The sequence below is a fragment of the Acomys minous genome (assembly GCF_964271855.1).
Source record: "Acomys minous genome assembly, chromosome: 11".
NCBI classification, from domain to species: Eukaryota; Metazoa; Chordata; class Mammalia; order Rodentia; family Muridae; genus Acomys; species Acomys minous.
Genome location: NC_140492.1, coordinates 4,589,734 through 4,614,324, shown reverse-complemented (window position 1 = coordinate 4,614,324; position 24,591 = coordinate 4,589,734). Strand labels below are relative to the sequence as shown.

Below are 24,591 nucleotides of genomic sequence, written 5' to 3'. Positions count from 1 at the left end.
GTCACAAACCAAGCCCATGGGCCAAGATTCCAAGTCAATCTTTATTGAGCTCCTATTAAACCACCCACATAAATACATATAATAAATACAAAACCAGCACTTTGTAGGAGCCTTTGCTTTGAAGAACACCTGTGTTCTGGGCTTACTTTTCCACGTTCGCATAGGTCCCTGAATCCTTCCTGCCTCTGTCACTGGTCTCTTGGGCCCAGCAGCCCTGACAGGCTTGGGGACGGAACTCACACATAGTCATTCAACCTGTACCCACTGTGCGAGGCCGAGGCCACCGAGGGGGCACGGTTGTCCTTGTAGGCTGCTGGTGGGTGGTAGGCGGGGGCGGCTGCTGTGGTGGTGGCCCCAGCCCTGGACTGGGCCTGGTAGGGTCTGTAGGGGGCCTCATTCTGACAGGACAAACAGAGCAGGGTGCCCCCGATGAGTGACAGGGACGAGGAGATGAATCCCAGGTACAAGGCCTGGCCGAGCTCATACTTCATGCCACTGGGCAGCAGCGGGTTGTAGAAATTCTGCACGACGTCGTTTGTAGTCCAGGACACGGCCACCATGCACAGCAGGCCGGCCAGCAGGAAGAGCGCGCCCCCCAGCACCGCGAAGGTGGTCTTGGCTGGTGTGCCCTTGGCACAGCGCGTGCACTTCATGCCCACCACAGCGCTGGCACAGGCCATGCCAGACAGCAGGCAGGAGATGACCATGAGTGCCCGGGCAGCCTGTAGGTCCCGGGGCAGCGCCAGCAGCGAGCGGTAGATCTGACACTGGTAGATGCCTGTGCTGTGCCACACACACTCCATCCACAGCCCCTTCAGGTAGGACACGGCCGTCAGGATGTTGGTGCCCACGTGGGCGGTCCTCCGCCAGTGCGGCAGAATAGTGGTGATGAGTGTTCCCACCATGCCCAGGAAGCTAAGCAGGAAGCCCAGAAGCTGGACCGCTGTGCTGGCCATGGCCAAGGGCCCCGCTAGCCGCGCCGGGCAGCGCTCAGGTCCCCAGGGGTGGATCTGGTCCTTAGGTGCCGGCAGGAGGCCTAATAAAGCCGAGGGGGGGGGGCGAGAAAAGGGAATTGGGTTAAATATTATCTCGATGCATTTATTTCTGTAGTCAACACTTTTCCATAGGCAGTTGGTATGATAATTAACATATCCTGAAAAAAATTGGTTTGGGGCACTTGACAGGGTGGAAGGACAGAGCTGGGAGAGATGGGTTCAGCTCCCAGCAGCCTGTGCTTCCTGGAGACCCCAGGGAACTACCCTCCAGATCGCCCACTCTGAATGTCTCCTGGGACCGACTTATGCAATGGAGGAAGTTCTACCTGATGCCATATTCAGGTTTTCCTGTTACACCTGAACCTTCCTTTTGTTTGGTGAATAATCAATAATAACAAATGTTATCCACACAGCTTGGACTGACACATTAAGGTGTATGTGGCTTGAACAGCCTTGGGTGCTGTGTCTGTAAGAGGGTGACTTTCTTAGGCACCCCAGAGGCAAGTCAGAGGCTGTTTTGGAATTCTGAGCTGATGTGACACCACGGGCAGGATTGTAACTGGTCACATGCTTAGATGCCTCTGACAGAAGAACAGGTTGCTGGCTCAGTCCTGCCTTACTAGCAGCAGAGGCTGCCCATGGTAGGGGACTCCCTCAAGCAAATCAGGACAGTCCTCCCTCAGCTGCTGCTGCATTGTCCAGGGTCTGCAGATCTGGGCCCACACTGGGCTCCCTGGCTGACCTGAATTCTACAGCTTCTCCAATCCTTGTCAAGGTTACCCATGAAAGAGCACAGGAAAGCTTGTCTGCCCGAGCCCACAGGGCTTGCTGAGTGGACCAGTCTGGGGAGGTCTAAGTGTATTTATGGAAAACAAGAGGGCTAATTTTAGAAATCATTAGGTTTTGCTATTTTTAATCTAAGGATTTTCTAATTTAAGAAGTGTTAATGAGCCCCCAACCCCCAACCCCCAACCCTCCCTCCCCCCACCCACCCATAGCAACAGCAGGCAGCTCTTGCATCAAGCAATTTTTCCTGGCTTTGCTTCTCACGTTAAAGCCATTCTGTAGAAAACATCTTAACTGAATGAACGCGTCTCCTTGGAGACTGCCTGACTCTCCACCTGAGATACTGTGGAAGGCTCCGCCCTGCACTGCTGTTTGCATAGGAAGGCCCTGCCTCACACTGGGCTGCGCGCAATGGGCTGGCCTGGCCCGTCCAGGGCTGACTTTGGCGTGCACTGTGGGCTACTGTTTTCCCCTCAGGCATGTGTACACCTGTGGAAACATTTGCTAGGGAGGTGTGGGTCCAAGACAAATGTTCTGAAAGGCCTCAGCTGGCTGGGTGGGCGGGAAGGCATCTGGAAAGGCGTCGGTCTCTCTCCCTGTCTCTCTTTGTCTCTCTGTCTCTCTCTTTCTGGGTCTCTGTCTCTCTGTGTCTCTGTCTCTGTCTTTCTCTGTCTCTCTGTCTGTCTCTCTCTCTGTATGTGTGTGTGTGTGTGTGTGTCTGTCTGTCTGTCTCTGTCTCTCTCTAGTTTGACAGGACTTTTTATGCCATTCAGTCTCTCACTTGGTTGGTGAGAATTACACACAGGTCTGATCATTCAGGAAAAATGGTAGATGTCCTCTCCCAAGCCACACAGAAATGACATGATGTAGCATGCACACCTTTAATCCCAGCACTGGGGAGGCAGAGGCAGGCGGATTGCTGTGAGTTCAAGGCCAGCCTGGTCTACAAAGTGAGTCCAGGACAGCCAAGGCTACACAGAGAAACCCTGTCTCAAAAAAAAAAAAAAAAAATCCATCTCTACACACGATAAAGAAAATTCCTTTCCGGAACCAGAAAGCTTATGTTGGTTAGATGAAAACCACCACTTGGTCGGGTGCGAGGTCATTTCTACTTCGGTGCAGCAAGAGCCTGCAGGACGGAAGCCTCAGACAGTCACAGGGATCGCGGGGGTTTAGGCCCCTTTCCAGGAGGCCCCGTCTCACTATTTAAATTCCTTACAAATTCAGGTTCGGACTGGTGAGTCTTAGGACTTAGTGAGTAAAGGTGCTTGCTGCCAAGCCTGCCAGCTGAGTTCAGTCCCTGGGATGGAAATGGTGGAAGAACAGAACTAACTCCTTCAAGTTGTGTGTCCCCCCTCCATCTGCATACATGCACATACGCACACACATAGCGCACACACATAATATGACATAATAACTACTTTTTAAAATTCAGATCAGCTTTTTTTTTTCTTTCCTGAGACAGGTTCTCTCTGTGTAGCCTTGGCTGTCCTGGATTCGCATTGTAGACCAGGCTGTCCTCGAACTCACAGCGATCCACCTGTCTCTGCCTCCCAAGTGCTGGGATAAAGATGTGTGCCACCACTGCCCGGCAATCAGATCAGCATTTATAAGGATGAAATAACTGAATTTCAGTTTAAAAAATAGTGCTTTCTTAACATTTTTTTCTAATTGCGTAGATTTGTAGGCTCTCATTTTTCAAAAATCTGCCTTACAAGAACAAAGAAAACTGAAAGAAAAAGTATACATCCCACTGATCAATACAAGACATGTTTTTAGTGTTAAATGATTATTAAATAGCAATAGCTGACTTTTTAAGGGTGGGGGGAGCTTTCTAGAGAGGGTGTCATGGGCTGACCTGTCCCCCCCCCCCATAGAGATATTGAAGACCCAGCTCCCAGGACCTCATAATGTCATCTTCTTTGGAAATGGGGGTTACACATGTGGATGGGGACACACTGGGGAAGACTGGGTACATAAACTAACAACATTAGTGTCTTTTGGAGACAGTAAAGACAACTGAGAGTTAGAAGATGCGATGTGACCATTGAGGCAGAGTTTGAAAGGATGCATCAAGCAGCCCAGAATGTCCTAGATCCAGCAGCCACCAGAAGCCCCCTTCAGCCCTCAGGAGCAGCACCCCTGGGGAGCCTAGGCCCCAGGCTTCTGGAATCAGTTTCTGTGCATTAAGCGTCTCCAGCTTCACAGCTTTCCCCCAGCACTGTCTACTTAGAGAAAAACACATGCCAGCCTGAATACAAGAAGGAGTGTCCTCCAGAGCTGGAAAATCTGGTGGCTTTATGCTTGTCACCGGGATACGCAAAGCAGCATCTACCTTCGTGTCCCAAAATGTAGGCGACAGAAAATGACAACAATCCGGTAAAAATCCCCTGTGGCCGTGAAGTTCAAGGGCAAGCTTTGTCTAAACAGCCCACACAGGGATCAAAGGGCTGGGCTTCTGTATGTTTTTTTTTTTTTTTAAAGAATTACCTCAATCCACCAGGAGTCTGAGACTACAGTCTGTGTTCAGCTTGCTGCCTGCGCACAATCGCTGACTGGCCTTCTCTGCTTGCTTGACTGTTTTTCTTTCTCCTTTCTTTAAAATAAAATATGTGTATGTATGTGTGCCTGCACTGTGTGTGTGTGTGTGTGTGTGTGTGTATGTGTTGCCATGGAGGTCAGAGGGGTGGGATCCCTTGGAACTGAAGTTGCTGTTGTGAGCTGCCCAATGCAGAACAGTAGGTGCCCTTAACTGGTAAGCCATCTTCCCTGGGCCCCCACTGCCCTTTGACAGTGTCTGAATTACTGTCAGCTTTTCTTAAATCAACACGTATTGGTTTCATAGATCATAAAAAAAAAACCCACACAGGTCCCTTGGGGCGTGGACCAGGTGTGGGGAAGGTGACTCAGCCGCTGGCCAGGCTTTACCTTGGAAATATAATAGAGCTCAGTGGGGCCTAGACCAAGACAGACAGACAGATGGACAAACAGGTGGGAGGGAGGGCGTTAGAGAAAACCACAAACCCAGCCGCAGGACACCAGCACAGCCAGACCGGAAATCTCCGAGGATAAGACGACAAAGCTGGCCTGTGAATTTTGTGACCCTCTGAAGGTTGTTCATGGAACCCTGAACCAGGGACGTATGGCCGAGGTTACAAATGTGGTGCTAAATAAAATGTAAGGCAAGGATTTACAGATGGTAAAGAAAATATTGTGGAGATCGTTCCGGGGTCATTCTCAGCGATCCCGGATCTTGCATCCAGGTGCTCAAAAGCTGCTGGTTACTGAGGGGACAGCCCTTGGTGCTCTCGGTGTCCTCGGTGCCCTCAGTGTCGTTCTCATTTGTGGGTGGGAAATCTGAAGTTTGAAGTGATTAAGTGACAGGATTGATCAGGGAGACCAAAGAGGAAAGCGCTGTGACCGCCCCCCTGGGGTGAGAGATGGGGTGAGGGTGGGGGTGGGGGAGTGGAAGAGCATGGAAGAGCCAGGTGGGTTCCCAGAGGCTGATGGGATGTGCCTACGGTTTGCCTTCAGAGTGAGAGACGTGGCCTTGGGCCACTGGGCAAATGGAGAGCAAAGACAGAGGGTGACGGAATGGTGCAGGGTCGTGGCTGAGGTGGTTAGCTCTCGGATGGCTAGGTATCTGGGCCGGTTGAATATTCTCTGTGACCTTGTCATAGTGTTTGGGGTGAGGTTATCATTTAAAGCAGTAAGGGGGGGGTTGTTCTTTTATTTTCTTTCTGTTTTTTTTTTCTTTCTCTTTTTGAGAGGGTCTCACGTAGTTCAGGTTGACCTCAAGTCTACTGTATAGCCAAGGATGAACTCCGGATGCTTCTAATCCCCAGGGCTGGGACTGCAGACTGGCGTGGCCATGCGTGGTTTGTGATGCAAACCACATAATATATATATATTATGTATATATACACTTTTAATTTTCAATTAATTAAGGCAACTAATTGGTTAATTTTTTTATAGTCTCACATAGTGCAGGCTGACCTTAAATTTGATTTGTAACCAAAGGTGTCATTGATCCTCTGATCCTCTGGCCTCTAAATTCCTGAGCTTGGGCATTACAGGTGGGTACCATCACACCTAGTTTATGGTGTTCTGGGGACCAAGACCAGGGCCTCATGCATGCTAGGAAAGCACTCTACAAACTGAGCTGCATCCAGCCCTGGCTATACTTTTTTTTTTTTTTTTTTACAAATTTGGAAGTCTAGAGTGAACTGAGTAACTGATGAGATTTCAGGCTGTGTAATTCCCTATAAATTCAAGGGCTCACAGAGAAGGTAGCATGTGGCCTTCCTGGCTTGCTGTTCATGTGTATGCAGTGCACTTTCTCTGAGGCATGCTGGATGCTGGAGGTTGCCCTTGCCCACTTTCAAGCTGAGCCCATTACAAATGAAAACAGGGACCTTTGTTCAGAAGTTACTGGGAATCTCAAGATGGCAGCAGCAGTGCTCACAGCTAAGTGAGCATTTCAGGGGGGTGGCTGGCTCCTTGGAATAGGCCACACACATCAGGCACGCAGCCCTACTGTGATGATGGACCCAGGGGCTGTGCACCGAGGTTCCCTCCCCCTAGTAAGCAGACAAGAACATCTGGGAGGGAGTTTGAAGGAAACGAGAGTCTCTCTTGCAATGTTCTGTGGTACAAAAAAAGGTTTCAGTGCTTATTTCTCCTTAAGTGTAACCTGGATACTTCTGTGAACGTAGTCTAAGGAGGAGCCTTTCAAAAACAAAAATGTTGCTGGTTTCCGTTGCCCAAGGGCCGTGGCCAGTGGAAACAGACCTGGGGGCTCCTAATCATAGGCGTGTGAGGGTCTCCGTGATGGACCATCTATTGGGAGTGAAGCTGCTGCCCCAACTTCCTTCTTCCTTTTATAGTCACTCAACCGGCAAGATGGCAGAGGCTGCCTCCGCTCACACTGCAGGCTCCATCAGACGGTCCTGGTGGAAGTTCCCCACTTGCTGCTGCTGCTGGCTGCTGCTCCCCCCTCCTGCCTCACCCCTGCCCCTCCCCCCTCAAAGCTCATGGTCCTGGCAGCCACATGTCCTGCAAACACTGTGGGGACTTGCTGCCTGAAAGAGAAATACACAGATCAAGCGGAAGGAGAAACGCTTGGGTTGGAAGCTCCAAGAATCACTCCTGAGCTGGCCAAGTCCACCGCCTGCATCTCAAAGTGGAGTTGGTACAGGCTTGACTTTGATACTTCTGTACCACAGGAGAGCTTTTTGATGTACGCAAGAAAATGATTTTAAAAAGAGCCCATGAAACATATCCAATTCCATTGAACTTTACACACACACACACACACACACACACACACACACACACACTTAAACATGCATGAATCGGGCTGGGGAGATAGCTGTATAAGCCGGAGGACCAGAGTTCAATGCTTGGACCCACACACAAAAGTCTGCATACGATGCCCTGTTTCTGTAATGGCAGCACTTTTGTGGCAGGACGGGAGGTGGAGACAGGAGAAGCTCCCTGAGGGAGCTAGCCAGGAGTTACAGCCCAGCCTCAGAAACAGGAGAGATCCTGCCTCCACAGGAGGAAAGGTGAGAGCTGACTCCTGAAAGTTGTCGCCAGACCCCTACATGCCGGCCCCGCCCCCCAACAAAATAAACAAAAAGGAAAGCAGGACATGCTAATTAGCAATTGTGACCAACTATTGCCAACACCGGAAAGAAATCTCAGATAGATGCTTCTTCCAGGTTGCTTCTGTGTTAGGAGGGGGAGGAGTCACAGGAAAGTGGGAGGAGTCACAGGACAGGGGGCGGAGTCACAGGAACCTAGCCAGTACCCAGCTCCTCCTTCCCGACTGTGGGCCCGTCCATCTGCCTCTTGTCCCTGCTGCAATGGCTTTTCTACCTCAAACCCCAAACCTTTTCTTTTCCTTGAGTTGCTTTTGTCACAGCAACTAGAAAAGTCACTAGGATGGTGATATTTTCACGGCACCCAAAGATGAATTTATTTTTCTCCCCCTGCATAGTTTTCTCTGCAGATGCCTCATGAGGCATCGATCCCGTTGCACAGATAAGTAAGTAAATTACAGTAAGCTTCCAAGATGGGTGGATCACAGGGATCCAGATAAGGCCGAGGCCAGCACCGCCTCCCACCCTGAGGAGTTGTAGGCAAGCTGCTCAGCCCTGAGTGACTCACCGTCACCTACATCAAGGCCGAGGCTTCCTAGGCTGTAGGAGATGCTAAGATAATGCAGTAAAAAACCCAAAGCCTAGTTTGGAGCTCACCAGCAAATGCAAGGAGCGCGAGGCTGAGGTTCCATCGCTCCTACAGATAAGGGAGCCACCCTGAGAGAGGCCAAAAGTGAACGGAGCCCACGCGCCATCTCAGACCCAGGTAGAGACTGTGGGTCTGCCTTCACAGGCTATCCTCTAGTTTGACAAATTCAAACCTAAACCCAGGACCGAAAGGGTTTAGATCTTCAAAAGTGTAAGAGTTAAGCTTCTTTGTGGGAATTAAAAGCCAGAGCCCCAAATCTCTCCAAGGTTTGGAGACTATCTCAAGATGCTAACCCTAAGCTGGGCGTGGTAGCGCATGCCTTTAATCCCAGCACTCGGGAGACAGAGGCAGGTGAGTTCAAGGCCAGCCTGGTCTACAAAGCGAGTCCAGGACAGCCAAGGCTAACACAGAGAGACCCTGTCTCGAAAAACCAAAACCAAAAAAAAAAAAAAAGCTAACCTTGATTCTCTTTCTACTTTGCCTGTCTGTCTTGGGAAGACTACGCTGCTGCTGAAAATATGGGGCTCAGGGTAGTTGAGAATCTCACATAAAATTGCTTAGGACCTCCCCTCTTTATACCATTTTTTAAAACCCTTGTTAAGAGAGAACCAAGGGCTGGAAAAATGGCTCAGTGGTTAGGAGCAAATGCTTGCTCCTCTAGAGGACCCAGGTTCAATTCCCAGAGCCTGCATGGCAGCTTGCAACTGTCTATAACACCAGTTCCAGGGGATCCACAGTACCAGGCACAAATACATATGCATGCAGGCAAAATACCCATATACATAAAATAAAATAAATAAATCTTAGAGGGGGTGCGTCAAAAGAACAGAGAGAGAGGTGGCTCAGTCAGTAAAGGGCTCGAGGACCCAAGTTTGATGGGCAGGCATGGTGGCCAGAGGTTAACATCCCAACACTGGAGAGGTGGTGGGTCCCTGGGCTCTGCAGTCAGGCAGCCTGGACTGGAGCTCCAGGCCAACGAGAGACCCTGCCTCAAACAATAAGGTGGAAATACTCCTGCCCTCCCCATGCATGTGCACACTCAGGCACATCCTCATGATCACACATATGGAGGTAGATATATGACGGATGGATGGATGGCGATAGATAGATAGATAGATAGATAGATGATAGGTAGGTAGGTATATAGATAGATAGACAGACAGAGACAGACAGACAGACAGACAGACAGAGGGACCAAACTGTCTCATTTCCCCTTCTCCCAGTGGATGTGTGTGAGCTTGGGGGTCAGGGAAAGGTTCCCATGTGGAGGAGGAGACTCTCAAGGCAGACGTGCTGAGCACTGCTGGTGCTCTCCATGTCAGAGCAGACAGGAGGCGATGCTGATAAAGCTCCCGAGCTGACACAGCGTCTCCAAGCATCCCGATTCTGCCCTTGCCCCCAAATCGAGGCCCAGAAAGTGAGGAGCGTTGCAGATACTGTGGAACCAAGTTCCTGCCCTTCCCGGGTCCTCAGCAGCTGCCCTTCACTCAAATTCGTAGGGTCCCCTGCCCCGCTCCCCCCAACCTCGAGACACTCAGGACCGAGGGCCACAGTGGCTCTTTCGCCAGAAGACTGCTCCCGTTCACCAGGCTACTGACCTGCCTTCCGGCTCACCCACCCACACAGCTGACAGGCAGAGTCCAGTTTTGCGGATAAACGACTGCCGACCCCAGCCACTCCCGTCACGTAAAGAGTACCTTGAGCCTCATTCACCTCGCTTCTCAGGAACTCAGAAGCTCCGACTCAGGTAGACAACAGGGACGCTGCAGGGACACTTCCAGCTCTGCCTCATTCACTGAATGGAAGCTTCAAGGCCCGGACAGTTGTCTGGTCAATTGCGGTCTCTTGATTACGGCCTGCGTGGGCACACATGCCCTTCAGTTAGAAGATTAACTAGCCGGTGCGCCCTACCAGGTGGCCCTGCTGAGGCAGACATTCAAGACCAACCGGAAATGCCGTATCTGCACTTGGAACAAGAATGCTGGAGATGCCCACACATGGCCTTCTAATGGGTCCTCACCTTCCTCGCCCAGTGTTCTGTGTCAGCCCTTTCTGACCTCCCTGCTCTGACTTTGTTTGTCCCTGCAGCCTCGTTGCTGGCATCTGTACAAGTCACCAGACTCCTGTCAATAAGTCAAAATGTCTCCTGCACCCAGGTGCTGGCCACAGTGACAGCTACCCGACAGCTACCGCCTACCCGACAGTAGCCACCTACCCGACAGCTGTGCCCATGTAGCTTTGGACTTTTTCTTTTCCTTTTGAGCCATTTGGTTTCCAAATTCCTGATGGGTGCTGTCAGTGAGCCCTGAGGAAGGAGTGACTTCTCTTCTGTGGTTGTTTTTACTATAATGGCCGATGGATGATTTAGGTGATATCTGTGTGCAGGAAGTGGTGCTGAGTAGGTCAAAGGGCACAGGGCCGAGTGAGGGACAATGCAGCAGGAGTCAAGAGCCAAAGGGAGAAGACAGCTTTCTCAGGGGCAGGAGATGTTGTCCTTGAGACCTCAAAGGTGGCGCAGGGACTTGGCTGTGCTGGGAATGACTCCAGGCGCTCAGGTGTCCCGAGTATGGTTCTGGGATCCCAGGGTATGCTGAGGTCCAGTGGGTTGGCCTTCTGGTTGACTCTATAAGCCTCTCTGTGGTAATGAACCTACATGTTCAGGAACCTCCTTTGGCACACCTTAGTCGTTGGGGCTTTAGAGGGGATGCTGTGAAAACATTCTGCTGGGCAGATGGCCTGGTCCCTTTGTCCCTAGCAATGATGGTGAAGACAGAAAAGGAGTGTCTGGGGCGGTGATGTGAGCCTGTAGTAACTTAGTGTCTGTTTCATCTTTGAAACGTTTTTGTGTTTCATTTTTTTAAATTTGTGTTTGTGTTTGTGTGTGTGTGCACACGCATGTGCACACATGCACCTGTGTGCGCGTGGAGAGCAGAGGTTGACAAGTGGTGCCTTCTTTTTTTCTTTTTGTGAGATAGGCTGTCTCTGTGTAGTCTTGGCTGTCCTGGACTCACTTTGTAGACCAGGCTGGCCTCGAACTTGCACAGATCCACCTGCCTCTGCCTCCTGAGTGCTGGGATTACAGGCGTGTGCCACTGCACCTGGGGAGTGCCTTCCTTTTTGTTGTTGTTGGTTTTGTTTTGTTTGTTTGTTTGTTTTTGTTTCCGAGACAGGTTTCTCTGTGTAGCTGGCTTATCCTGGACTCACTTTGTAGACCAGGCTGGCCTCGAACTCACACAAATCTACCTGCGCATGCCTTTAGTCCCATGGAGAGCCTTCTTCTTCACGCTCTGCCTTCTTTTTTGAGGCAAGGTCTCTCATTACACCTGGTGGAGCCTGATGATTGGCCAGTGAAGCATCAGCCTGTTTCTGTGTCCGCAGCCCTGACGTTACAGCTTTGCCATCGCGCCCAGCTTCTTATGTGGCTCCTGGGATGCAAACTCAGTGCCTGGGCCGTAAACCCTCTACTGAGACTTCTTCCCTGGCCTAGCACCCTCCGCCCACGGAAAGTCTTGCTGAGAGCTGAGATGACGTCATTGAGGGAGTGAGCATCCCTGGAGGCAGGACAGTTGCTTTTGCAAAGCCATGGCTTTGTCTGCTCGGGGTGCCAGCCTGGACAGTGAGGTGCAATTGTTCTGATTTAATTTTTTTTTTTTTTGAGGTGGAGGTCTCACTGTGTAGCCAAGGTTAGCCTCAAACTCTGAATTCTCCTCCTTCGGCCACCTGGATGCTAGGACTAGAGGTGGCCTGCGGCTGTGGCCACCCACTCAGGGCTTCGTGCGTGCCAGGCCGCTTTCCATCCCCTGCACCTTAGACAACACATCCAGTTTACATGGGGCTTTAACTTCTCAACACTCACTGCACATCCTCAGGAAATTATTTATTTTGTTTTCAAAAAGATTCTATTTTATATTTAAATTGTGTGTGTATGCGCGTGCGCGTGCCTCCATGCACGTGTGTATACAAGTGAGAGTGGTGTGTGTGTACATGTGCGTGTGGGTTCCTGCGAGGGCTGGAATAGGATGAGAGGAAGTTGTGACCAGGACACTGGGAACTCTGCTCGGACCTCGGCACCAGCAGCGTGTGCTTTGGGTCGCTGACCCAGCTCTCTGGCTCTCAGATACAGATGTGTGACCGCAGAGGGATGTGAGCACAGACAGAGAGATAACCAGAGAAGGAATGTTTGTTTGTTTGTTTGTTTTTGTTTTTTCGAGACAGGATCTCTCTATAAAGCTCTGGCTGTCCTAGAACTCACTTTTTAGACCAGGCTGGCCTCAAACTCACAGAGATCTTACGCCTGTCTCTGCCTCTATAGTGCTGGGATTAAGGGTGTGTGCCCACCACATTCTGCCCCCAATGAAGGAATCTTAAGAGGACTAAAAACAGCTCAAAGAGGGCTGGATAGATGGCTCAGTGGTTAGAGTCCTTGCTGCTCTTGCAGAGACCCTGAGTTTAGATCCCAGCACCTTAAACTGGGTGGCTCCAGGTGACACCTCCTTGCTTCCACACACATGTGTACAACATACATGCACACTCAGGCACACACTACTGCACAATAATAAAGGTTTTTTGTTGTTATTGTTGTTTTTGTTTTTGAGATAGGGTTTCTCTGTGTCACTCAGGCACACACTACTGCACAATGATAAAGGTTTTTTGTTGTTGTTGTTGTTGTTTTTGTTTTTGAGATAGGGTTTCTCTGTGTAGCCTTGGCTGTCCTGGACTCGCTTTGTGGACCAGGCTGGCCTCTAACTCATAGCAATCTGCCTGCCTCTGCCTTCCAAGTGCTGGGATTAAAGGTGTGCGCCACCATGCCCGGTCAGTGACTTTGTCTTTAAGCCCAAGAATGGTGGACAAGCCTTACCCACCTAGTGGGTCAGCCAGACTGTAGGCTGGACCTTTATATTTCAGTCCTGAACAGGACGGTCATTCAAAAAGAAAATCAAGACAGATGAGGGGCTAACACAATGACCACACACCACAGCATTGTGTACTTAATATAATAGCCCTGAAAATATCACTGGAGCCCCATACATGATAGATGTGGATTACAGGCAGATGTCAGCCTTAAGTGTCCCTCACTGACTCTATGCTTGACCTGGCTATGGGATGGCTATCGGATAAACCTTTAAACTGCGTTCTTAGCAGACTAGCAGCTTCCGCCAACATAAGCTGAGAACGTCATGAGCTAGCGTATGAGACCAGTAACAGGCCTACTCCACGTTGTAGTAACTCCAGCCTGTGAGCCGACCAGTGTAGGGTGAACGCCTTGATTTATCCTTGTTATGAGAGCTGAAGTAACAGCTCCCAAGGTGGAACACGTCTTCCTATGTTCTCTTATGATTAATATTTTGTTGTATGTAGCTGGATGTTTTGCCTGCATGTATGTCTGTACACCACATGTGTACAGAGGTCAGAACATGGTGCTGGATCTCTGGCTGGGGTTACAGATGGTTGTGAGCCACCATGAGGGTCCCGGGATCGGACCCAAGCCTTCTGGAAGAGCAGCAAGGCCCCCCAATGGTGGAGCCACGCCCTCAGCTCCAGAACCAGACTAGGCTCAGAGTAAACCACTGTTTTCTCCCTTTGAAGTGAGAACTGTTTCAGTCAGCAGTTAAAATGCTAAATTTTACTTTGGAGATGTTTGTGTTGTTTTGTTTTCCATCAGTGCAACAAAATACCTGAAATAATTAACTTTAAAATAAGAAACGTTTATTTTGGTTCAGAGTTTTAGGTATTACACCCACAGCCGGCTGCCATATTGCTCTTGAGGGCCTCATGGCGGGTGTGTGCCTGCATGTGTGTATGTGTTGCTGTGTAGTATGTATATGAATGTGTGTATGTGTATGTATGTGTGTATATGTGCAAATCTGTGTGTGTGTTGTATATGTGTGTATGGTATATGTGTATTGTTGTATATGTGTGGTTGTATGTGTGTGTATGTATGTGTATGCTCTGTATATGTGAGTGTGTGTCTGTGTGTGCTATATATGGCGTATGTGGTATATGTGTGTGTTGTATGTGTATGTGTTGTATGTGTGTGGTGTGGATGTATGTGTTGTATGTGTGTATGGTGTATGTATGTGTATGTATGTGTGTGGTGTATATGTGTGAGTGTGTGTCTGTGTGTGTTATATATGGTGTATGTGGTATATGTGTGTGTTGTATGTGTATGTGTTGTATGTGTGTGGTGTATATGTGTGAGTGTGTGTATGTGTGTATGGTGTATGTATGTGTATGTATGTGTGTGGTGTATATGTGTGAGTGTGTGTCTGTGTGTATGTATGTGTGTGATGTGTATATGTGAGTGTGTGTGTGTGGTGGAGTGCTGTTCTCTGTGGCTGGACAGGAAGAAAGGAGAAGAGGAAGAAACTGGGGTCTCGCAATCTCCTTCATGAGACTGTCCCACGACAATAGAACCTGTCATTAGCACTGAGCCGACATTGGCCAGTTCTCCTTGCCCATGCTCACAAGGAAGGAGGGATACTGTGTTTTCAAATACACGCCCTGCTCTCATCTCTCTTCTGCCTGAGCCAAACGGAAAAGCTGGGAGCACGGGCCGTGAGGTCCTGACGTGCACTTCCAGCAGTGACCTCTTCTTTCTCAGGAAGCCTGCCACTGTGGGAAGGCTCACTCAGCCTTCGAGGCTCCCACAGGCGGAGGTGCCACGGCCCACAGGAGGCCTGGCACACAGCAGCCTGTCAGTGGCTTGAAAAGACTGGTCTCTGCCGACCTCCTGCCACACCTGCCCGGGATACCCTGCCTCCTGATTGCTCCCTCTAATACTTGTGCCTGCTAGCTCCCAACGTCACACCTCAGGCCTTATAATTATATAAGCACCCTCAAGCACCCTCACGTGGATGACGCTTAATGAGGTGTGAGCACAGGAGGAAGCTGCTATCATTGCCAGCCATCTTGTCTGGTGCTGCCGTCTGGCCATCCTCACCCAAAGGCCCCTTCCAGAGCAGCTTTGAGTTCCTCCCTCACCATTGCTATCTCAGAGTCGCCAGCCCTCGCTGGAGCCATCAGAAATGGCTGGTATTCTGACATGGGGTCTGAGACGGGCCCTGCATGCGGGCACTGGTGACCAGTCCAGAAGCTGCCGTATGTCCATGAAGAGCTATCAAGAAGTGTTCTGGTAAGTCTCCTTGCCTATGCTCAGTTGCAGATTGTGGCTGTCACATCTGAGGGGCCAACAGGACTTTGCAGGGGCCACATCTAAAATATTTCATTTGCCACAGGCCAGAAAGCACAGGATTTAGGAGGAGACAGGTGTGGGAGATCCCCTCAGATACTATCAGGGCTTTGTCCACGGAGAAGGGGATAGTCTGAACTATATGAACATTTAATTTAATATATATGTAACCATGTTTGTTTGTGCTCTGCAATGCCCCTCCCCCAAATAATCTCTCCCTCTCTGTCTCTGTCTCTCTCTCTCTCTTTCTGGCTAGTATAAGTATACACCTGGAAATAGAAATGATTTTGACAGTGGCAAAGCCCAATCATTTAAAAAGCTCTCAGTAGCTAAGGTAAGAAGGAACAAATCTAAGTCTGAGGAAGGCCCTCATTACCCTTGTGTTAGGCCAGGACGCTGCATGTCCATAGGACTCACAGATTCCTCCCTCCCCACCCCCGCAAGCCAGTTAGGGACCCATATGACTTTAGGGCATAATTCTGGTGCTTAAAGGGCCCCAGGTATCTCCATGAGCTGTCCTCACACAGGGCCATACGGTCTAAGAGGAATTGCCCCTCTTCTGTTCAGAGGCTACCCAGAAAACAAGAAGCCACACCCCCAGCTGTTAGACACAGAACAGCCAGGACAGGGTGTGGACCCTGGAGCCCAGGAGGCCAGGGCAGGGAGCCCAGTGTCAAGCCTCACCCCATCAGTTTAATTCCCAAGCGTGTTTGGACCTTTTCATGTTGCCTTCACGGCAGTTTGTGTTTGCTGAGGAGACTGCATACCACAGCAACCCAGGGCTCTCTTGTAGCCCCGTAATAAAAGCCATCTGCCCGAAACTCCTTTTTGGAACAGGAACGGGTATGAACAAATAAACAAATGGTCATAAAAGAGCAGAAGGGCTGCTTGGGGGGGGGGACAGTGGCGGGGGGGCGGGGGGGAAGGCACACACGCTACAGAACAGCATTGCTGGAGGTCAAGGGTGAGAGCCACTGTGAGAACACAGACAGCACAGAAATAAATGTGCTCCATGTAGAAGGAAGAGTCAGAGGATCGGGGGCTGACCTCTTCCTAGAGCATGCGTGAAGGAGAGATAAACCTGTTTTTTAGGATCTCACGTGTGGGATCGGAACGGTCTTGTGAGAGAACAGGTGAGGTTAATCCATTAGTAGACCAACCACCTCATTCAGGAGCTTGAATGTTGCCAGCTGAAAAGATCCCGTGAACAGACTCTGGGAGGAGCTATATAAATGAGCCCAGAACTGGAGGCGGGGCTTTTTGGAGACTTGGGAAAGTTTTGGCTGTTCATCACTGCACTATGAGACGCTCCTAGAGAGAACCGCTCAAGGGAAGGCTTCGGGGCTCCAGCTCCTGCTGAGGTTCCGGGTTCTGGTTACTCCAGGTTCCAGCGGAAGAAATCCTGCTGATTATGGCAGGAGATTTGCTCCTCGGAACTGATATCCTTATGGTTTTGTTGTTGTGTTCCTTAATCCTCATTTTCTATGGTTTTGGTTAGTTGGGTTATAAGTGACGTATGCTTGGTTAATAAGTTATAATAAAATATATTGGTTAAGAAAATTGAGCCTACGTATGCACGATACCTGGGGTCCCACCACCTCAGGGAGAACAAAGGCGTGAGCCTTACCCATGAATCCCAGTAATACGTCCTTATGTGCACACCTGTGCCCCAAACTCACGTCTGTGCAGAACTTCAGTATGTGACCTTGTTTGGAGCCAGCAGTGGTGCAAGCCTGTAATCCCAGCCTTACTTGGGGGAGGCAGAGGCAGGTGGATTTCTGTGAGTTCGAGGCCAGCCTGGTCTACAAAGCAAGTCCAGGACAGCCAAGGCTACACAGAGAGACCCTGTCTCAAAAAACCAGAAAAAAGAAAGAAAGAAAGAAGCAACGAAAGAAAGAAATGATAAGGGGCATGGTGGTCCACGCCTATCCCAGCGTGAGGGAATCAGGAGACAGGAGTGGCCCATGGTGGTCCACGCCTATCCCAGCGTGAGGGAATCAGGAGACAGGAGTAGCCCATGAGTTTGAGGATGGTGGTCCATGCCTATCCCAGCGTGAGGGAGTCAGGAGACAGGAGTAGCCCATGAGTTTGAGGATGGTGGTCCATGCCTATCCCAGCGTGAGGGAATCAGGAGACAGGAGTGGCCCATGGTGGTCCACGCCTATCCCAGCGTGAGGGAATCAGGAGACAGGAGTAGCCCATGAGTTTGAGGATGGTGGTCCATGCCTATCCCAGCGTGAGGGAGTCAGGAGACAGGAGTAGCCCATGAGTTTGAGGATGGTGGTCCATGCCTATCCCAGCGTGAGGGAATCAGGAGACAGGAGTGGCCCATGGTGGTCCACGCCTATCCCAGCGTGAGGGAGTCAGGAGACAGGAGTAGCCCATGAGTTTGAGGATGGTGGTCCATGCCTATCCCAGCGTGAGGGAGTCAGGAGACAGGAGTAGCCCATGAGTTTGAGGATGGTGGTCCATGCCTATCCCAGCGTGAGGGAATCAGGAGACAGGAGTAGCCCATGAGTTTGAGGATGGTGGTCCATGCCTATCCCAGCGTGAGGGAATCAGGAGACAGGAGTAGCCCATGAGTTTGAGGATGGTGGTCCACGCCTATCCCAGCGTGAGGGAGTCAGGAGACAGGAGTAGCCCATGAGTTTGAGGATGGTGGTCCACGCCTATCCCAGCGTGAGGGAGTCAGGAGACAGGAGTAGCCCATGAGTTTGAGGATGGTGGTCCATGCCTGTCCCAGCGTGAGGGAGTCAGGAGACAGGAGTAGCCCATGAGTTTGAGGATGGTGGTCCACGCCTATCCCAGCGTGAGGGAATCAGGAGACAGGAGTAGCCCATGAGTTTGAGGATGGTGGTCCATGCCTGTCCCAGCGTGAGGGAATCAGGAGACAGGAGTAGCCCATGAGTTTGAGGATGGTGGTCCACGCCTATCCCAGCGTGAGGGAATCAGGAGACAGGAGTAGCCCATGAGTTTGAGGATGGTGGTCCATGCCTATCCCAGCGTGAGGGAATCAGGAGACAGGAGTAGCCCATGAGTTTGAGGATGGTGGTCCATGCCTGTCCCAGCGTGAGGGAGTCAGGAGACAGGAGTAGCCCATGAGTTTGAGGATGGTGGTCCATGCCTATCCCAGCGTGAGGGAATCAGGAGACAGGAGTAGCCCATGAGTTTGAGGATGGTGGTCCATGCCTGTCCCAGCGTGAGGGAATCAGGAGACAGGAGTAGCCCATGGTGGTCCATGCCTATCCCAGCGTGAGGGAATCAGGAGACAGGAGTAGCCCATGAGTTTGAGGATGGTGGTCCATGCCTATCCCAGCGTGAGGGAATCAGGAGACAGGAGTGGCCCATGAGTTTGAGGATGGTGGTCCATGCCTATCCCAGCGTGAGGGAATCAGGAGACAGGAGTAGGCCCATGAGTTTGAGGGTAGCCTGGTCTCCATGGTGGATTCCAGGCTGCCCAGACACACAGCAAAGTTCTATCTCAACAAAGAAAAATATGACAAGATTGTAGAGGACTAAAATGGTCCCTCAACTCAATGGCAGATGTCCCTAAAGAAAAGGGGAGGGCAACGGGGCAGGGGGGCCATGTGAAGACAGGGCACAGACTGTGCTGATGCCCTGCAAGCCGGGGACTGCCAGGGGCCTACCATGCTGTGTGTGGAGTGGTGACCGAGATGTAGCTTTTCCTAGTATTATTGACGCATAGTCAGCCGAACCTACAGTTACTGAAGGCTGACTGTGACATTCACTGTGGGTATTTCATATTTTGTCCCCACTTCTACCACATGCAAATGTCAGGCTTTTAATGCTCTTTTGCATTGGTTGATACAATGTTTAGTTTTTTCCTATGGTCACTATGGTAGATTATGTTGATTGGTCTTCAAATATTGAGCCAATCTTGCATCTCTGGAATAAATGACACTTGATTATAGTGTATAATATATAATATATTTATTTGATATATATTACTGTTTAATATATATTTGTCAACTATAAATATATAATATATTTATTTGATATATACTTGACATATCAAATGTAATATGTATTTGAATGTGGTGTACCATATAATATATGATACACCATAATCAAATTATATATATATGAATTCTTTTTTTATATTTTTTTCATGACAGAGTTTCTCTGTGTAACCTTGGCTGTCCTGGAACTCAAAGATATTAATTCTACTTGGCAGCATTTTTAGGTAAGTTGCTCTATCATCTCTGTGGTGTAGAGGGAATGTTCTCATGTGCCCCTACAGTGGGTGTGGCACACATCAGGAGTCTAGCTGGAAGCCATTGACTGCAAGAGGCCCACCTTACCAGGAATGGAGTGGGAACACCATTGGCTTATCAGGGAATTATGTACATAAAAATCCCAACATCCCAGGCCCTCAGGCCTTGGTCCTCAGCAGAGACACTTGGTGATGCCCAAAAGGCAGACTTAGACCACAGGTCCTGGATGGACACCTACCAGCATGCTCCCAGGCACCCAGTGCCTGAAGAAGACACTAATAGCTCAGGTACGGCAGGCAGAGGGGTAATTCTAAGAAGGTGGATGCTCTTAGGAGATTTCTCTGAGGAAACAGGAAAGCCTAGGGAAGTAGGCAAGAGGACACACGTGAGGCACCAGACCGATGACTCATGGGAATGCACCTCTCTGTGAATGCAGCCTTCCCCACTTTGGGATTTGTAGGGGATGGCTGTGCAGAGCTCAGAGAACAGCTCTGTGAGTCCAGCTCTCCCGTCTTTACACAGGTTCTGCGGATTGCATTTAGGTCGCTAGGCTTGAGAAACCAAGCGCCTTTACCCACTGCGTCCTCTCGCCAGCCCTCGATTCCTCCCCCGACTCCCCGCAAGGCTGACAGCTGAGCCTCACACATGCTAGGCAAGTGCTCTGCCACTGAGCTACACTTCCATACTCAAGTCATCAGAAAAACGCTCCAGTTTCTGGAGGAGGCTTGGAGGACTTTATAAAGGGCATCTCTCCTGTGGTGTGAATTTAGAAAGTCTGTGCAAGAGGGGGAGTGACAGCCACTGTGCCTACTGGATTCTGCTCCAAGGACCGGCTCCCGGCCTGGCAGATGCTCTTGGGAGTGGCTCCCCGGGTCTTTAGCCCAGCTGCTGTGTGGCCCTCTGTCCTCCACTCTCTCTCTCTCTGCGCCCTTGTTCCCGAATTTCTGTTCTCTCTCACGGTCCACATTAGTTTCCCACAGCTACCTGATTAACCATCAGCACTGTACAATTGTGGACCTTCCTTGCTCCTTTCTGGAGGACCTCACCTTAACTTCACTGTTTTCTGCAATAACTCAGACAGGGCAGCATTCCAAGGTTCTGGGAAGGACATACATGGGCAGTCAACTCAGAGGATCTCCCCTCCTCCCCAGTCTCAGGGGAGCCCAGCCTCGCAACCCCACTCATCTGAGGCCATACCCATCCCAGGAGCTTTCTCTTCTGATGTAGGGCAGATTTTTTTTTCTCACTGTCAAAATTCTAAAAAAATAAAATAAAATTCCATAGCCCAGTCCTTACTGCATCAAGTCTACACTACAGCAGCTAAGGTCTCCAGCACCTGCAGCAGCCTTTGGGCATTTTTTTCAGCCACTGTCCCCTGCCAGTGGCGGGAACTTCCCTTCTCTTCTAGGCCTTGGGCCCAACAGGTCTTTCCCAGTGTCGCTGAAGAGGAGAGGATTCCCCCCCCCCACCCCCCATCCCCTACTCACCCCCCCCCCCCCCCCGCTCCTGCCCCGAGCTTGCTTCCATGACAGGGCTGTGAGGTAGATAGAGTGTGTGGACCTGAGAGGGGATACAGAAGGAGCCCCCTCCCTGGCCGGCCTTGCTCCTTCTTGTTCACTGGCTCCCACACCCCGTGCTCTGGTTTAGGGTTTTTGAAGGCACATTCCACGGCACCACTGTGCTTCTGCCCCCCCCCCCCCCAGCACGGTCCAGATGCCGAGAACATTTTTCACGTAAGGTCTGTGCAGAACAGCCTCTTTGCTGGCTTCCTGAGGGGGCTAACGAAGAAGACGTGACTCAAGGCACAACGTTAGGAAGAAACAGATGAGACCGGGAAGTAGTTCTAGTTCAAAGTGTAAATGTATCCAAGGCTCGCCTGTCTGGGAGCTCAGGGACGCGCACAACCAGGGCCTCCTCCTGGGCCAGGATTGGGAGTGTGGGGCTGGGAATCTGCCTCCACGTCAGCCAGTGCAGTGATCCTCACACACAGGAAAGTACAGTCAGCCACAATCGATAGCTGCCTGGCAACATGTGTGTGTGGGGGGGCGCTGAGACAGAACTCTGGCTTCTTACAGCCTACAGAGCCGCCCTGGCATACTGCATCCCAGCCGCCACCCGGCACAGAAGGGTGCTCTCAGAAGCAGAGGCTGGTGGCAGAGCCTGAGGGTGCCCTGGTCTTACCAGGAGGGCAGAGCTGAACCCAGAAGCCTGCGCAGCTGCAAACAGAGCTGGCCTGCTTCCTTTCCTGGTTCCCCTAAGGCAGAGAATTAGAGTGGGCTGTTCATTCACAGTGTTTATTTTCCTTTTGGAAACGCCTTGGGGCGAGCCAGGATAGGCTTTCATAGTTGTGTTTGCCTTGGCTTGGCTGCAGGTTTCCCCTTTGTAGTCTGTTTATTGGAAGTTCGCAACCCCCCAACCCCCTATCCAGGAGCCTTACCGCAGGTCTAAACCCGGGGCTGGGCAGGTGATGTGAGAACCTGGGAGGGCGGGTTCAGTCTTCTTCAGGGGACCCTCAGCCTGCAGCTAACCTGAGGCTGCTCAGAGACACTTCAGAACCCTGGCACATCCAGCTACAGCCTGACCTGACCAGAAAGACAACACATTCTATTCTTTCAGGTCCAAATTTACAGCCATACTTTTTTCTCTAGGCGACATTCCTTCCTTCCTTCACGCATTCATTCTGACCACTCATGGAGCCCAGGATAACCTCAAACCGTTATGTGGTTGAGGAGGACTTTGAACGTCTGGCCCTCCTGCCTCTACCTTCTAAATTTTGGGATTATAGGCATGCACTATCCATTTCTGGTTTATGAGTCAGATGTGAGGGTTTGTGCCGACTACACTCCAGCTTAGTAATATCTATCTGTCTGTCTGTGTATCTATCTATCTATCTATCACCTATCTGTCTGTCTATCTACCATCTGTCTGTCTGTCTATCCATCCATCCTTTTGTTTATGGAGCTAGGAATTGAATTCAGGGCCTTATGAATGTGAGGCAAGTGCTCTACCACTGGGCTATGCTCTCAACTTCATGCTTGCCTCCCTCCCTCCCTCTCTCCCTCCCTCTTTTTCTTTCTTTCCTTTCTCTCTAAAGCAATTAGCTTCCCACAGTAAGCTGCTGAGTCCCTTCACTGTTTATCTCTCGCATTAGCTGTGAGAGGGTGGCAGATGAGCAGCAAGATGCTGTGAGTTTAGGGAGGGCCTCGGGGTTTAGCTCAAGCAGTACAATGGTCTCCTTGCATGTGCAAAGCCCTGGGTTCGATCCCCACCAAAGCCCATTTGTTTATCTAATCCAAAGAACCCAACAGGGCTCTTTTTGGCACTTGGTCCTCAAGCCTGTGCCCTGGGGTCAGGACTGTGAAGACCGTATGACTCTGGCTGGGAGGGGTTAGCTACATCCAAGCCTTTCTGCTTCGAATGCCTTCTGCTACGGAACACCACAGCGCATCGGAGCACTCAGAGCGGTGATTTCCGCTGCACTGGCCGCACACTCTGCACACTCCGAGGCATCCTTGCCGTTTCTGTCCCAGCGTCACATATGAATTTGGGCAACAGGAGACTCAATGAACTCAGGCTTGCCCAAGACGACAAAGGTAACAACTCCCTAGAAACCCTGAGGGGGTGGGGTCTTTTTCTCTCATGCTGGCGCTCTCGAAAACCTGTTCTCTGACAGGAGCAGTCTGATGTGGAATCCTATCACAGGGCTGCACTAGGGAGGCAGGGAATAGCCAAGCGGTCCCTGCAGTGCTGGCCGCAGGCCTGGAGTGGACGGAGCGCACGCTCCCTTGAGACAGGGTTCCAGGGAGGCGGTCCTAGTTCCCCTGTTTTGCAGAGCCGTGCACATCAAGCTGGGTTGCTGGGCACCTTGTGAACCCTACACGGTCATACTCTTATTGTGTTCATTTCCAGTGACATTGTGTGGGTGGGAATCCTGGAAGCGACTGTGTCCTTTGGCTGAGCTGACTCCCCAGACAACCCTGTCTCCAGTTTGCCTATTGCTGTCTTAGTAGGGAGTTTCTTGCAAGGACCGAGTTAGATCACTAGGACTGGTATAGAGTCAAGTACGGTGTTGTGTGCTTATAGCCAGCTGACTACAGCCTGGCAGCATTGGAGCGTGCCAGGCCAGTGAGAGATCCTGTCTCAGGAAAGAAAGAGGAGAAGAAGAGGATGAAGAGAAACGTGATCAAAATGTTTTGTATGACGTTACCAAAAGATTAGTAAAAACATTTTTTAAAAAAAGGTTGATGAAGCCAGTAGAATGACACCCAAGATAGTTCCACTGTCACACACACACACACACACACACACACACACACACACACACACGCACGCATGTACAAACACATGCATGCACATGTATATACATACACATATGCACACCCATGAGCACACGTGCATGGAACACACATACACACAGGAGTACACATGCACACAGGTACACACAAACACATGTGTACACACACACAGAGCTTTTGCATCCATAAATATTTTATTCTACTTTTTTATGTTTTGAGACAGGGATTCACACAGCCCAGGCTGGCTTTGAACTCACCATGCACTTAGGAGTTCAGTTCCTCAGATCGTAGATATGCAGTGCCACACCCAGCCAAGAGCTCTGTACCTTGAAATAATAATGTTTACCACTAAATATTTAACAGAAATGCCTAATCATTCGAATACCCTCCACACAACTGAATCTGACCGTAACGAAGGAAACAGTTCACACCAGCACACAGTAGGTTCTTCAGAATGCATGAGCCTCACTCCTAGACCAGAGGTCAGATCTCTGAGAAGCGTGTTCTGGGACATGGTCGTTTAGGGAGCTCTGTAGGTGAGTCTCACATGCAGTCAGGGGAGAAACACTCTCCAAATGACAGGGCTTTAAGGCCAGGGAAAGCCCACAGTGACGGTCCTACAAATGCGTGGAGCTGCCCCGCACACACCAACGGATCGTGAGCAAAAGGCCGTGTTCTGCACCACAGCCAAGAGCCTGAATGTGATTGAGCAAAAACACATGCAATGAATAACACACAATAAATCCGCAAGCCCTGGACAATGAGTGGATATCCAGTAACTGTCCCTGAAAAATGGCTGAATGAACGGTACCCCACAAGGTACAGTAAAGTTGTATTTG

The 24,591-nt window shown here is 50.5% G+C and overlaps 1 protein-coding gene across 3 annotated transcripts in view; it reads right to left on the bottom strand.

Annotated features, from left to right (window-relative positions):
* Nucleotides 1–27: 27 nt before the first annotated feature.
* CLDN14 (claudin 14) overlaps nt 28–24,591 on the bottom strand; it is an 89,321-nt gene continuing 64,757 nt past the window's right edge. The window contains exons 3-4 of one of the 3 annotated variants that reach the window (XM_084801416.1): nt 9,731–9,889; nt 28–1,036 (exon numbers count right to left, since the gene is read on the bottom strand). In XM_084801416.1, the coding sequence (XP_084657542.1) occupies nt 237–956 (720 nt within the window). In that variant the 5' untranslated portion in view covers nt 957–1,036; nt 9,731–9,889 and the 3' untranslated portion in view covers nt 28–236. Of the gene's footprint in view, nt 1,037–9,730; nt 9,966–24,591 lie in introns of those variants that run through there. The other 2 variants (XM_084801417.1, XM_084801418.1) reach the window with 2 other exon arrangements.